The sequence below is a fragment of the Beauveria bassiana genome (genome assembly GCF_000280675.1).
Source record: "Beauveria bassiana ARSEF 2860 unplaced genomic scaffold BBA_S00002, whole genome shotgun sequence".
Lineage (NCBI taxonomy): Eukaryota > Fungi > Ascomycota > Sordariomycetes > Hypocreales > Cordycipitaceae > Beauveria > Beauveria bassiana.
The window spans coordinates 67,876-80,865 of NW_007930837.1; the positions used below are offsets into that span (position 1 = coordinate 67,876).

The 12,990-nt window shown below is 51.0% G+C and overlaps 3 protein-coding genes across 3 annotated transcripts; 1 reads left to right on the plus strand and 2 right to left on the minus strand.

Annotated features, from left to right (window-relative positions):
• Positions 1-1,371: 1,371 nt before the first annotated feature.
• Positions 1,372-3,291, plus strand: BBA_00701 (uncharacterized protein; the record flags this gene model as incomplete). The annotated part of the gene is made up of 2 exons (XM_008595798.1): positions 1,372-1,492; positions 1,547-3,291. The coding sequence occupies 2 exons, from the start codon at positions 1,372-1,374 to the stop codon at positions 3,289-3,291; spliced, it is 1,866 nt and encodes a 621-aa protein (XP_008594020.1).
• A 2,162-nt stretch (positions 3,292-5,453) lies between these two features.
• BBA_00702 (lipase, putative) lies at positions 5,454-7,204 on the minus strand (the record flags this gene model as incomplete). The annotated part of the gene is made up of 2 exons (XM_008595799.1): positions 5,454-6,619; positions 6,715-7,204. The coding sequence occupies 2 exons, from the start codon at positions 7,202-7,204 to the stop codon at positions 5,454-5,456; spliced, it is 1,656 nt and encodes a 551-aa protein (XP_008594021.1).
• A 1,122-nt stretch (positions 7,205-8,326) lies between these two features.
• Positions 8,327-9,088, minus strand: BBA_00703 (Heterokaryon incompatibility; the record flags this gene model as incomplete). Its single annotated transcript, XM_008595800.1, has 1 exon — positions 8,327-9,088. The coding sequence occupies one exon, from the start codon at positions 9,086-9,088 to the stop codon at positions 8,327-8,329; it is 762 nt and encodes a 253-aa protein (XP_008594022.1).
• Between the last annotated feature and the right edge of the window lie 3,902 nt (positions 9,089-12,990).

Below are 12,990 nucleotides of genomic sequence, written 5' to 3' on the forward strand. Positions count from 1 at the left end.
CAGTACGACGTCCATTTGTCCTCAGAACCCAAATCCGATCCGATTCTGTCAAGGTAGAACGCAAAGGCGGAGTACTTCATGGGGTCTGATGTAGACTTCTCCCAGCTCCCGGTCGTGGTTCTGACCGATCGTCGGAAAACAGGAGTCTTTAGCATCGAGGTTTTCCAGTACACTTTCGTGGCCGGCTTCCCAATCTTCGTTGAAAATCACTCGGCATGTCAGGAGATGCGCGGCAGGGAATTTTGAGGTAGAAAGCGAATGCAACGTAGTGGTACCATGGACGGCCGCTCGGTGCTGCTGATAGATCGTTGCAGTCAGGAAGTTGTCCTCTAGGGCGCAGCATAGAAGATCGTGCGGGGATTTGAAAGGGCTAAGCTCTTGGGAACCATGTAGTTAGGGGGCAAGGGCATTTCGAAGAAACCAAATCTATGGTGCCACCTTTGCCAGGTTATCCAGTCTTGACTCAAGAAGCCCAATTTAGGAGTCGAAGTGAATGAAATAGTTCATCAGGATTAGAAAATGCACATGGCAATTGCTCCATTGGACTCCATCATGCTACGGTACTGTACCTGAGTGTGATGATCGGAGTGGCTGGGCTCGGTTTGTCGAGTTATTTCAATACTGCTGTCTGCCAAGACACTGCCTAGGACCATTTTGTCTAGTAAGGCGGATGACAGATCGCGCTTTACCAGTTTCGAAGATGTGCACTATGCCTCACGGAGCATCTCTACCTTGGTACTCATAAACCACGCGCCATTTAGCGCGAATAATGCTCGGCGTTCGATGGAAGGGCTCCGTAGTCTTTCTACTATATACTATTCCGCTACGGAGGGCTTGACTCTCCATCTCATGCTTCAATCTAAGCTGCTTTACATCGTGTCAAGCCTGGGCGATCTTGTCACGGCCTTTTCAGCGTTAGCGCCAAGAGAAACTGCGTATATACACTGTGAGATAAAAACATAAACGCCCAAACCAAATTCTCAAGGTTCCTTCATATACGGGTTGGATGTAACCCTTCCTATCTATAAGTCCACTTTCAAGCCTTGGGTTTCTTGCGGCCATAATGTCAGGCTACCAACACCATGGCCAGCCCGCGCCAAAGCCTGGGCGATACAACCTTATCCCACTAGTCATCTCCTTTGTACGGAGAAACATGAAAACTAGTGGCACTAAATTTGAAATGAGTGCCACTAGGCCAAGAGTGGAAAAGGCCCCTGGCACTGCAAGACGCGATGACATCGCGAGCTAATGAGTCACAGGCCCACAGTGACGACAGCTTCGGTTGCCTGTGGAAAGTGCTGGAACGAGCAGGCAACGGATAAATGATCTGAGCGCCAGTGCAGCTATCAACTGGCATAATTCAGCGTAACCATGGATGAGCTCATCGCAGCTCTAGTGGCGCGAAATATTGAAGAGCTTTTTGAGCAGTGTGGAATTAAGAAACCCGGGCAAGAACAAGCCAACGCCACCATTCGAAGCTTGACAGCTTCTAGTGTGTATAAACAAAGCCACTTGTTACTATTATTTTATGCTAAAAAGACTGCAGTCTGCGATATTCGACTGCAGGCCGGAATTAACAGCGTTATACCGTGTCCGGACGAACAGGTGCCTGCAACTAAATTCCGAGGCTCATACAGGCTACTGCAGACCGATTCGAAACGCAGCGCTGCGAACTATGCAGGCATGGATAAAGCACCGAGAAAAAAACGAAAGACCAAGAAGAGAGAGCTGGATATTTTGACGGCCCGGAATGCCGACCATAACCACTTGACCCCGGAAAGTAGCGATGCGCCGGACAATCCTCCAACGTGTGCACCTGGGTCAAATGGTCAGTTGTCCGGAGACCAAGCTGCTGCGGCGACAGATCCCGCAGACAGTCTGACTCATAGTGTCCATGCACCAAGTGGCACTGGTGACAGTGTCGATTCAGATGCCTCTGATCAGGTGGGTGCTAACACCACAGTTGACGAGTCGTCGCACAACGCCGGAAACATTGAATACAGCCCTCCACCACTGGTGTTGCCTCGACTGCCAGCTGCCGAAGCAAAGGTAATGGAGTCAATACTGGTAGATTGTGAGAAGTTGAACCGCAAGCTACACCAAGTATCGATGAGTAAAGAGCAGACAAGCTCGTGGACTGCCAACACCATAGGAATCCAAGGATACGTCGCAGATATTGCTCAGCGCGACTTTACGGAGGCCGTTCGTCATATCAACACCGGCAACGCTGCGCTCGCGGGAAGAGACATCCAATCGCGGTACAGCCAGGCTTACTTCTGGGATATCATCACGAAACTTGCAAATGAGATGGATCCAACGAAAGTAAAGAATGCGAGAGGGCCACTAACCGACTTCACCGAGCCCGAGAGGCAAGCGACCCGAGAATTTTTGCGAAGCACTGGCGCTGACAATCTGACTTACAATCGCCTAAGCGAGTACCGCCAGCGCTGGCGTCGACTGTCCAACATGCGAAGAGCCGGTGTCGACAAAATACTCTGCTACCACACCAAACAGTTCAATACTTTTTGCAAGCACTATGAGGGCGATGACCTACAAAGCAAGGTATTGTCATGGGAACATCTATATGAGTGGTTCATCACGCACTTGGAGCTCAGAGTAGCAACGTCATGCGGCGGCGATAGAACTGGCAGGCTGTGGCTGAAGCACCCATTCGTAGCTGAGAGGCTGCGTATTCCTGAAGACCTATGGAACAGTTCAGTGAACATGTGGGGCTCCGCCAGCGAAAAGGCTCAATTCGAGTTAGCGTATGAGCATACGCGCCTTTCCGATGCCCAACTTGGAGGTCCGTCGGCGAACCATAGCGATGATCGCGACAAATCCATGTTTGTCACTCTACTTCCTAGAGACCAATGCTCTTTATATGTGTGCCCCATCGCCCCGGTATACAAAGGAGACGTTCTAGGCGCCTTTTCTGGCAAGGTTCGATACTCGGAAGCTTTCGACGTCGCACGCGGCATTCCCGGTCCTGTAGACAGACTATGGCTGCATTATAGAGGAGTTACGGGTGCACTGAACTTGATGGATGTCGCCGCACCTGGTGGGGATGCCAATGTCCGTCTTGCGTGGCAGAGCCAGTACCACCTAGAAAATGGCAAATGGAGCTGTTCGTGGAAGGTATTCGTTCACGCGACCAAAGTAATCAAGCCGTTTGAAGGGCTCATTCGCGCTGCTCCTGATTTGGAACAATACCGCCTGCACCAGTCGGCTGAACAAGCAAGAAGAGCATTTATGGCAATGTCGGCTGTTGAACTGCATGGCGGGAACACGTAGCAGAATAATAACATAATTCACATGGCAATACAGTATCACATACATCGTACCTCGTCTTGCAACAAAAAAGATTCTGACAAGTAATGTTGTTCCCTTTGTCTCTAGGCCTGGGCAGACCGACATGAGTCGTTCGTGCGCTCGTGACAATTGCAGTTTGTGCATTTTGACACTAAATACCAAATGGTCCAAGCAGGAGTCGCTCCTCGGAATAGCACGGGGCCTCGCTGTTTCACTGTTACAAGCGCTGCACCAAAATTGGGCAGGAGTCTTACAGTACCGGTTCAATCATATGCGTAGTATACATTCATTCATTGTTTATTACGCCCGGTGGCTTCCAGCCAATAGGGCTTCGCGCAGTATACATATGTAGCCACCATTATGGTCTGTTTTTTGTTGTCGCTTTGGTGTCAAGGAGCATCTTTTGTCGGTTTAGCCTAGCAAAATTTCTTTTGCATGAGCCAGAAGTGAACTCGTGTTTGTTTCTTTCGTTGCTATGATGCGTCCTGAAGGCACTTAGTACATGGAGGTGCAGCAGTGCTGCAAGAAGCGTTGAAAACCGCTGTGCCTAAATAAATAACTTAAAAACATGTGGCGCTAATTTCGCCTTTCACTGTACAGCTTTGAAGAATAATCCTTAGGTCAGTTTCTACTCTTGATAAACGTTCATCTGAATTTGAGTCTTATAAGCTTCTTGAGCCATTACCAGACACTGATGGTGGAGCAGCTGGTGGGGAGAAGCTATACTAGGGGAGAGTCTGCCTCCGACACCCGCAGATTTTGGTGGTATCCTCGATTCTTCGAAATACCCTTGCCCCCCCTCACTCCCTGGTTCCCAAGAGCTTGCTCTTCTCAGGCTGCTTAGCAGGCAGCGGACTATCCTCTATGTTCGCCTACTAACTGCAGGGAATTTGTCAGCAACTTTCCTATTTGCCATCCTCACGTTACGTTTGTGCTAGCCGCCCAGTGTGCTCTCTGATACCCCTGTGAAGTCCCCTGCCTCCCTTTTTTTTGGCCAGACACAGTCGACTTGTCTCACCGCAGCCTCCGTCAACCAGTGGAGCCAGGCACTGCAGCGTAGCGTCCTTGTTCATCGTTGATGCACACACCGAGACGGATACCGCCATGAGACCGCAGGATTCCGCGATAGGTAGGTTTTTTACTCTCTTATCCTTTTCTCGATGTACCGTATTACAGTATACCTAGACTTTTTAAGTCCAATTTTCCAAGACTTTACCTTGCCGCACCGACTAGGGGCCAAAAGTTGGCCTTTATACACTTACCATAATGCGGAGAGCATGTCTTATCTGCGCCAACTGTGTGGGTGGCAGGCAGATTGATGGCGTTTTCCTCTAATAAGAGGTCCATGTCGGCGTTGGAAGTTGCAGCTGTGAGCCTTCAAACTTAAGTTCCGAATTCACAAATCCTTTCTTTACTGTATTAATATTGTTTTGAGCATTATTAGCATCCGGTCTCAACTTACACTGTTTGCGTAAAAGAAAGACCCCACACAGTATGAAAAATACCGCTGATCGTGCTGTATACTTTGAGGCTCGGATTTATGTTTCGCCAGCATCCGAGTCGCGTGGCGTCTGCACCCCACCTCTGGACAGTTACGTGGCAAGTGTTGACGCTGGCGAGCGTTGATGTGGCGTACGTATACGTCTGCTTTCTTTGCTTCTGAAAATGGCGCCAAGACTATCGAAACTTCGTCGAAACGAGCTTCATGGTGTCTTGCTGAGCAAGCTTACAGGTGATGAAACAATAAATGACTACGAACTTGCTAAAAAGGTAATTTACTGCGACGAACGGTCTGTGCGTAGGCGACGCTCCAACATCCGTCGATATGGATCGATAGACGCCCCGTCGAAGCCTGCCGGACGGCCGAGAGAAATCACAGAGAACATGAGGCTTGCATTGCAAACAAGGCTTCTCGATCGTCCTAGCCTGAGTCATCAAGCGCAGGCCAACTACCTGTTTCAGGAATACGGTGTGCGCGTTAAAGATCCACTATCGGTCGCGAGATAGCGCGTCGCTGTTATTTATAGTCTTTTGAAAACCAAAAAAAAAAAAGAAAAAAAATCCATTTATATCTTTCTTGTTTCTTTCTATCCTACGTGTAATAATTTCTGCCAGGAGAAAAATGATATCCCGCGACTGCGAAATTAATCCATTTTAATGTGCTCCTCAATGTACCCGCAGCGCGTGCGGCGGTCCTCATACGACGCATAGTCGAGCATGCCCTCACCAGGACCGCCCACGACGTACATCTGCGCGTCCTTGCCGTCCTTCTTCGCGTACGCCCCCTTCCACTTGGCAAACGCGCCCCGGATACCGCTCGGCTTGCCCGTCGCCGCAAACGCGGTCCAGCCCCGCGTCGCGCGCACCATGAGCGCCTCGTCGTCGGGCGTGACCTTGCCGTTGCCGCCGAAAATGTCCGGGTGGGAGAGGTTGCCAACCACATACGGCAGCTCCGAGGTGTGCGCGACGCGGACGACGGGCAGGCTCAGCGTGGTCTGGTTCCACATGTACATGTAGTTGCTGGTATCCGGCGACGCGGCGGAGAGGTACCGGCTGAAGAACGCGGCGGGGCAGACCATGATGAGGTCGGTGATGACGCGGCCGGCGCGGTAAAACTCCGCGGGCGCGGCGTCGGGGTCCGAGGTGACGAATTCGGAGACGGGGTAGAGGGCCAGCAGGCCGTCGACGGTGGCCTGGGAGACAAACGGCAGCAGGCCGGTGATGGCGCGGCGGGTGTCGTCGGCGGTGGCGACGTCGTCGGGGACGGCGACGTCGAGGTCCTCCTCGGTCCAGCCAAACATGGCGTCGCGCTTGTGGAAGCGGCCCTCGCGGATGAGCTTCATGGGCTCGTCGGGGAGGAAATCGCCGTCGACCTGCGGCAGCCAGATGTCACCGATGTTGTTGGCGGGCCCGTCGAGGTACGTCTCGACGGTGGCGTTGAGCAGGTCCTTCATCGACAGCTTACGCAGGCAGGCCACCGTGTCGGCGGTGCAGTGGGTGTGCTCGGCGAGGCGCTGCATGGCGGCGCGCGTGTAGTCGCCCTTGGAGAGGCCAATCTCCATGGCCGACTCGCTCTGCATGATGCCGCGCTCAAAGGGCGCGGGCTTGGTAGACTCGCCGCCGTGGGCGAGCAGCTGCAGGCCGACCGACAGGCCGCCGGACGACTGGCCGTAGATGGTGACGCGGGACGGGTCGCCGCCGAACCGGGCAATGTTGTCGCGCACCCATTCGAGGCCGAGGCGCTGGTCGCGGAGGCCCGCGTTGGTCGAGCCCTCGGCGTCGAGCACCTTGTCCTGGGCAAATCCAAAGGCTACATCAATCCCAAAACACTGTCAGCAACAATTCTCTCTACCTGTGCAGCAAGAAAATGGATATAAGCTGGGAGGAGGGGGGGCTGTTACATACCGCCAAGACGATAGTTGATGGCGACGTGGACAATCGGCTCCCCCGCCCGAACCGACTCGAGCACCGCGCCGTCGGGCTGGTAAAAGATGTCGTCCTTGCTGCCCACCCACAGCGAGCCGCCGTAGATCCAGACCATGACGGTGTGCTTGGCGCCGGGCTGGGTGCCCCGAGGCCGCACGACGTTGAGGCGCAGGCAGTCCTCGGAGCACGGGTCGCCCTCGTCGATGCGCACCTGCGGGCACATGGGGCCGGCGTCGGTGGCGGCGACGACGGCGGGCGACGACGGGTAGACGTACGGCACGGGCGCCTTGAAGCGCGCCGCGCCGCCCGTGTCCTGCCCGAAGCGGATGCCCAGGAAGGCGTCGACGCCGTTGCGGACGAGGCCCTCAAAGGTGGTGCCGTTGACGGTGACGGAGGGGGTCTTGGGGGGGTTGGTCGTGTAAGCGGCCGAGACGACCACGACGGCGGGAAGAATCCACGATGCCTTCATTGTGAGGGTGTTGTGCTTCAATCTTATCAGATGGCAAGGTCTGATGTCCAAGGACTCCTGCTCTCAAGGATGGAAAATTCTTCACTTTTTATAGTCGGGAGAACCCGACTCCCCAGTTCTTTTTTTTTTTCTCGGTATGACCCCTGTCGAAATTACTGATTGATAAACAAACGTGCGCGGTTTTTCCCTTCTTCATCTGCCGGGTGGCTAGACTCAAATCAGGCTGTCGATGGAGTCCTTCTCGTGGGGAAGCGGCATGTAAGCCTAGCTGGCCTTGCCTTCACCATAATTCGCGAAAAAGCAGCCCCAAGAAGATGGCGAAGAAAATATCCAAGGAGGCTGGGCCCCTTGCCTGCTCTGTCCAGAGGCCCTGGCATGTCCAAAGCTGATGTGAGAAGCAAGTCAAAACAATGTGATACAGCCATGGACAAAACGGCCTTCCACTTTTTTAGAAGCTCTCCAATTGGAAAATAGGTCCCACACAGGATGAACCTCAGACAGTGACGTACTGTATACTTTGATTGGCGGAGCCAAGTTGTTCCGTTCCAGCCATGGTCATTGTCCATGACCGGAAATAAGTCACTTATCGCGACTGCACTGATTATCCTTCCTGCACGCATAGCTTCCTGCACTCATAGCTCGATATCTCTCGAAAATCAAACGTGCCGAATTAGAGCAACTTATCATCAGTAAGTAACAGGGCTAGGAAAAAATTACGGAAGAAGCCAGCGGCGGCACCATAGTTTCCTGTTCTACGAAGACCGTACAAAACAGTCGATCCAATATTGAATTTGAAAAGACAGAGAGTGTGATCCCAAGCTCGTTTTGCACATAACAATATCGGATGGTTTTATAGTACATATGCTTGGTTGACACATCTGATTTATGATGTCTGTGTTATGACTATAACAGGCACCACTGTCGCCAGAACCATGCAAATAATCAGACATATAATAAGGACTTGGAAAGTACGTGCTGACATGCACAGTACAGAGCCACGGGTCTTATCAAGATGAGTCTGAGATGGTGTCTGCAGCCTTCGAAAAATCCTCGCACGCGGCTTTGCCACTTTGCACAGAGTCAGCAGGCACCCGAAAGCCCAACATGGCCACTCCACTGCCATTAAGCATGCGTACCTTTGTGTGCTTTTTCAATTTCTTCTCTGAGTCTCTTAAAAGCATTGTCCCTTCCTTCGCCATAGAGAAGGGCCATATATACATCAAAAATACCCATCAATGAGTAAGCTGCGTCTTCAGGGCGTGTAGTCACCCTACTCTGCGCCCACTGCATGCGCTCATCAATGGTAAATTCGGAAAGTGGCAGGTTTCGAAGAGCCATGAAAGGGATACCGGTTATCTTGGCAACACAATGCTCCAATTCTAGCTTGCTTCCCAGACGTTGGCTTTCTTTAGAGAAGAACTCAACCGAGATAGGTGCCACCAGCTCCTGTAGAGTCCAACCCCGGGTAAACCATCTGCTAAGTCGTAGAGAATCTTCGAGAAACTTTGCGTTATATATGTGGTTGGGTCGTAGCGCTGGTATCGAGACATCAGCAAGATAGACATAGCATCTGCTGGCATGCTGGTACCAGAGAAACATGGAGTTGATGGCTTCCGCTAGCTCGGTACTGTTCGACTTGTCAATGCAACACGTATCGACCCAGCAGTATCGCAAGCCGTCAGCAAAGGCTTGCTTCGCGCAGAATCTGATTTTCTCATAACCAGGCTTATTAGTGCCACGGCCTGCCCCCATATCCGCAAAGCTGACCTCGTCCGTAGCTCTACCCCATGTGTGCGACAAGGCGGCATATGGAGGAATGTTTGGCGCAATCCACTCCCCTGTTAATCTGACTCCACCAGCACCGTCAATCTCCAAAAGACGCATCTCAACCACGAAGACTCACTATGAGTAACTGCAATTGGTGCAATGAGGCAATTCGTTGTCATGACAAGCTTGGCACACTCAGGAGAAGTGGCGCAGCGGCGCGGGCCGGCTCTACGGTCACACGCAGTTCGTTCATCTAGTCAGCTGACTCGGGCAGTGCCAAACTTTCTTCTGCACTGTCCTGGTAAGAACAAACAAGATCGAGGAACAGAACCCATATGCAAAGGGTGCCTGCTGCACATTAATATAAGAAATATATAATATTGAAAAGAAAAGAAAAAAGAACCTATGAGGGTCACCTCGATATGATGATGCCTTGGGAAGGAGACATTTCTGAATTTAAGGTTGGAGACCAGAGCTGCATGATCGTCTAGCTCAAACAAGGTGATGGCGAGTCGACACTTTCAGCGTAGTCTCACACTGTGGCATTGAGCCAATCAGGGGATGAAACTGCAGCTGCTAGCGCCGCTGCAGGACAATACGTATTTTTCGTAATAGCAAGTGCCATTTCCAGCCATTAAGATATCAATTAAGTACCTAGAGACCTATGCTATTTTTGACTGACCCCACATTAAAAGACTAACTGTCTATGAAGTGGAAGGCCGTTTTGCCCATGGCTGTACTGGTTGCAACAATTGCATTGCTGTGCACGCGTACACGAGTGGGTAACCCCGTAAAAAATATTAGGTACTCAAAAAAGTGGTAACACTGTGCGGCAGTTTTTAGGCACCAAAAAATCGCCCACTTTGTATGCCATTTTCGGCTGCTTAGCGCTAAACTTAAATTTTTAAAGAGAGTTACAGCGGGCGCTAATTATGCTCAAAAATACACCCGATTCGTACTTTACAGTAATTATTTGACCCTTCAGTTGATTTACATGCCAAGCATTGCTGATTGAGGCTAGTGTAGGGCTGGAGGCTGCGCCGCGATTGAGAGTGCCACCGTCCGTCCGCTGTTCCGATCCAACGGTTCGCATCAGTCGGCGGTGGGCCACAGTCGAGACCCTAAGACCCTCCTCCTTCAGCGGCTGGGCCAACGAGCTCCTACCGGGCAGGAAATAGTCATTGGTGGTTATAGGCTGTAGTTTGCGTGGTGACAAATGTGCCAGCAACCGGTCTCCGATCTTACGGTTTGTATCAGTTCATGGTGGGCCACGATTGATCCCAGACTTTGATGCCTGGCCTCCACCGGCTGACGTGAGGGGCTGCGCTGAGCCATGTCGGGCTCTGCGCCAACTCGGGATGCGGTGTCTGGCACCAGGAACATCGATCAGCGATCGGCTACCGGCTCCCAGCCGTGAAAAGTTGGCAGCTCTTACAAAGAAGATGGCGCGGGCTAATGCTGTGGGCTGTGACGATGGCCTCCACCAGCCGCCGCCAAACCTAGTGAGACCGAAGATACCTTACTATGACGCAGCTTTCATAGGTTCTTAGATCAGCTTGATATGCGAGTCTATAATTGCGTCAAATGACCGGAACTAAGCGTACATATCACTGCGTCTCCTCAAAAAAAAGGGAACGAGCTTGTCACGCAGTATCCACAAATAAAGGGTCATTACACAGACTCACTCATCCTAGTTATAGTTTCGAATCCGCTACATCCTAGCACAATGTTCTCGCGGATTACTGTGGAAAATGGTCGTCTATGGATTTCGGGGAAAAAAACACATGTAATAGAGTAGCTGAAATACGTCACGTATACTGTACAGTACCCAAAGCTTTTAACTTTCGACATAATAAAATAATATTATGTATATTGTACAGTGACCCTCCGTAAATTGTAGTCTAACACCGCAGAGTCGAGTGGATACGGTACCGACACACTAGACAGCTGTTAAGGTCGATTCACTATTACGACAGAAAAAGTCGGTCGTCTATGGGGGAATTTGGGGGCAAAATGTATAATAGAATAGCTGAAATACGACATGTATACTGTACAATACCCAAAGCTTTATCGTTTTTCAGCAATTTGCATGTTTAGAGTAACATCCCCAAAATCTTCCGGCGTCCTCCTCAGTACAGGGGGATAGACCTCGTCCTTCAAGCTTTTAGTTTCCCATTGCAGCTTACTTGTTTTGCTCCACTTACTAGATCTATCGGACGGATCGGAAATGCTGCGTCATCCGTAGAGCAATACTCATGGTGCTTATTCTTCCACCGAACGAGTATATAGATATCGGCGCTGTACCGGCGGCTGAGTTGGTCACACCTTCGAAGCGTGCGAAGGACAGCTCTCACTAGATTGTCCCTTGTCCTATCACGCCTCTTGGGTAGAGTTATTGGATCCATGATAAAGTCTTAGACACTAAAAATACAGATGCGGTCTGGAGTTGTGTTGCGCCCCGGGGATGGTGGCATTTAGAAAGGACATCGCCTTGTTTCAGCAAGTTCGACCAGCCGGATAATAATACCGTCAGGGCCAGAACCGGTTGCAGAATGCAGCTCAATCAGTAGTTTAGGCTGAGCTGAGTTTTCTGACTCGAAGAATGACTGAGAACACTGAGGATGGTATTTCAAGCAATTGTTGATCCAACTTCGAGCTGTGGCAAAGGCCTTCTTCGAGCTAGTTGTTGTGACGTGGTTGACGGGAAGAACTCCAAATGCTATAGCGGGATCGACTAAATGATGTTAAAGGCCGAGAATAAATTCCAAGGTGAATGAATGCCATAGAGGGTGAAAAAAAGGAAAAATCCATTCACTTCAAGACCAAACTGTAAAGTTTCCTTACCTTTTGTAATAGTGTTTACTGCAAAAAAATCATGTTCGAAGAAAGCTGGCTTGTAACCCTCGAACAGTATCTCGACTACAGCCCCAAATGAAGAGCCCGCAGCGTCAGCACAATATCTCTTTAGCTTCAATCGAACGGCACATCCCTCAGCAGAATGTTTCCCATTATGAAGCCCTGCCGCCTGCTTAGTATGGTGCGCCAAGTGCTGGCATAGCGAGCATCGTTTGGCGCTTTGTTGCAGAGTCGAACCGACGGTCAAATGCTCAAAGCCTCGCGAGCTTGCGAGAGCCTGAATGTTTATAGAACCGCAGGTGCTGCAAAGACCTTTCGGTAGCAGCCCATACTCAGCCTCGTTATGGTCAAGATGGAGGTTAACCATGTTGTAGATTTTGGTTCAGGCGGCCACAGCATCCTTTGGTGACTGGCAGTTGCAAAATGCCGCATTGAAGTGAGCATTGATGAGGTCACCACTTATCACTTACAGTTCCAACGAGCGTGACCGCGAGCGCATTCTTGCAGCCCACAGAAAGAGTGACGACAGCACAATCTAGTCAAGAGTGACAGAGAAGAGGTCGAAGGCAAACGGATGAGACAAAGGATCGACGATGTGTGTGTGCAGCCAGTTGTCACGGTGGTACAGAAAAAGGTATGGACCAAATAGACCTAGGGAGGGAAAAAGATTCGAATTTCCATGGTACACTCGGTCAGGCCGGCTGGCCTAACGAGTTCGATCCCCGCACAGGATGGGACTTGCCGGCCAAGCCCACCACACTCGCTACTTAGTTAATTGACGTACCTGGGGGGCGGCACTAATAACGCCCTTCACTATAGCGGCTAGGGTATTCCGACTGTGTAGACGGTGACAGCTAGAAACGGCTCGCTAGAAATGGCACATCATTGCATCGCAAAGGGAAGAACAAACAATTAGAAAAGGAAAGAAGGGCCGAGGGGGACCTTCTTCGGTGTAATGCTGCTGAATTGCTAGTGGGACTACGATATAGGAGGGGAAGAGAGGGTACTACTGTACCGATAGCATCGCCTTCGCCTGTTATAGTAACACGGCTGGCTCATTCTCACTGCTAAAGACATGCAGCTACAGTAAATACCCTACCTGCTCTCGCTTGCTTATTTCAAAAGCAACATGCCTCATCCATCTTCATACGTTCCCTTACGTT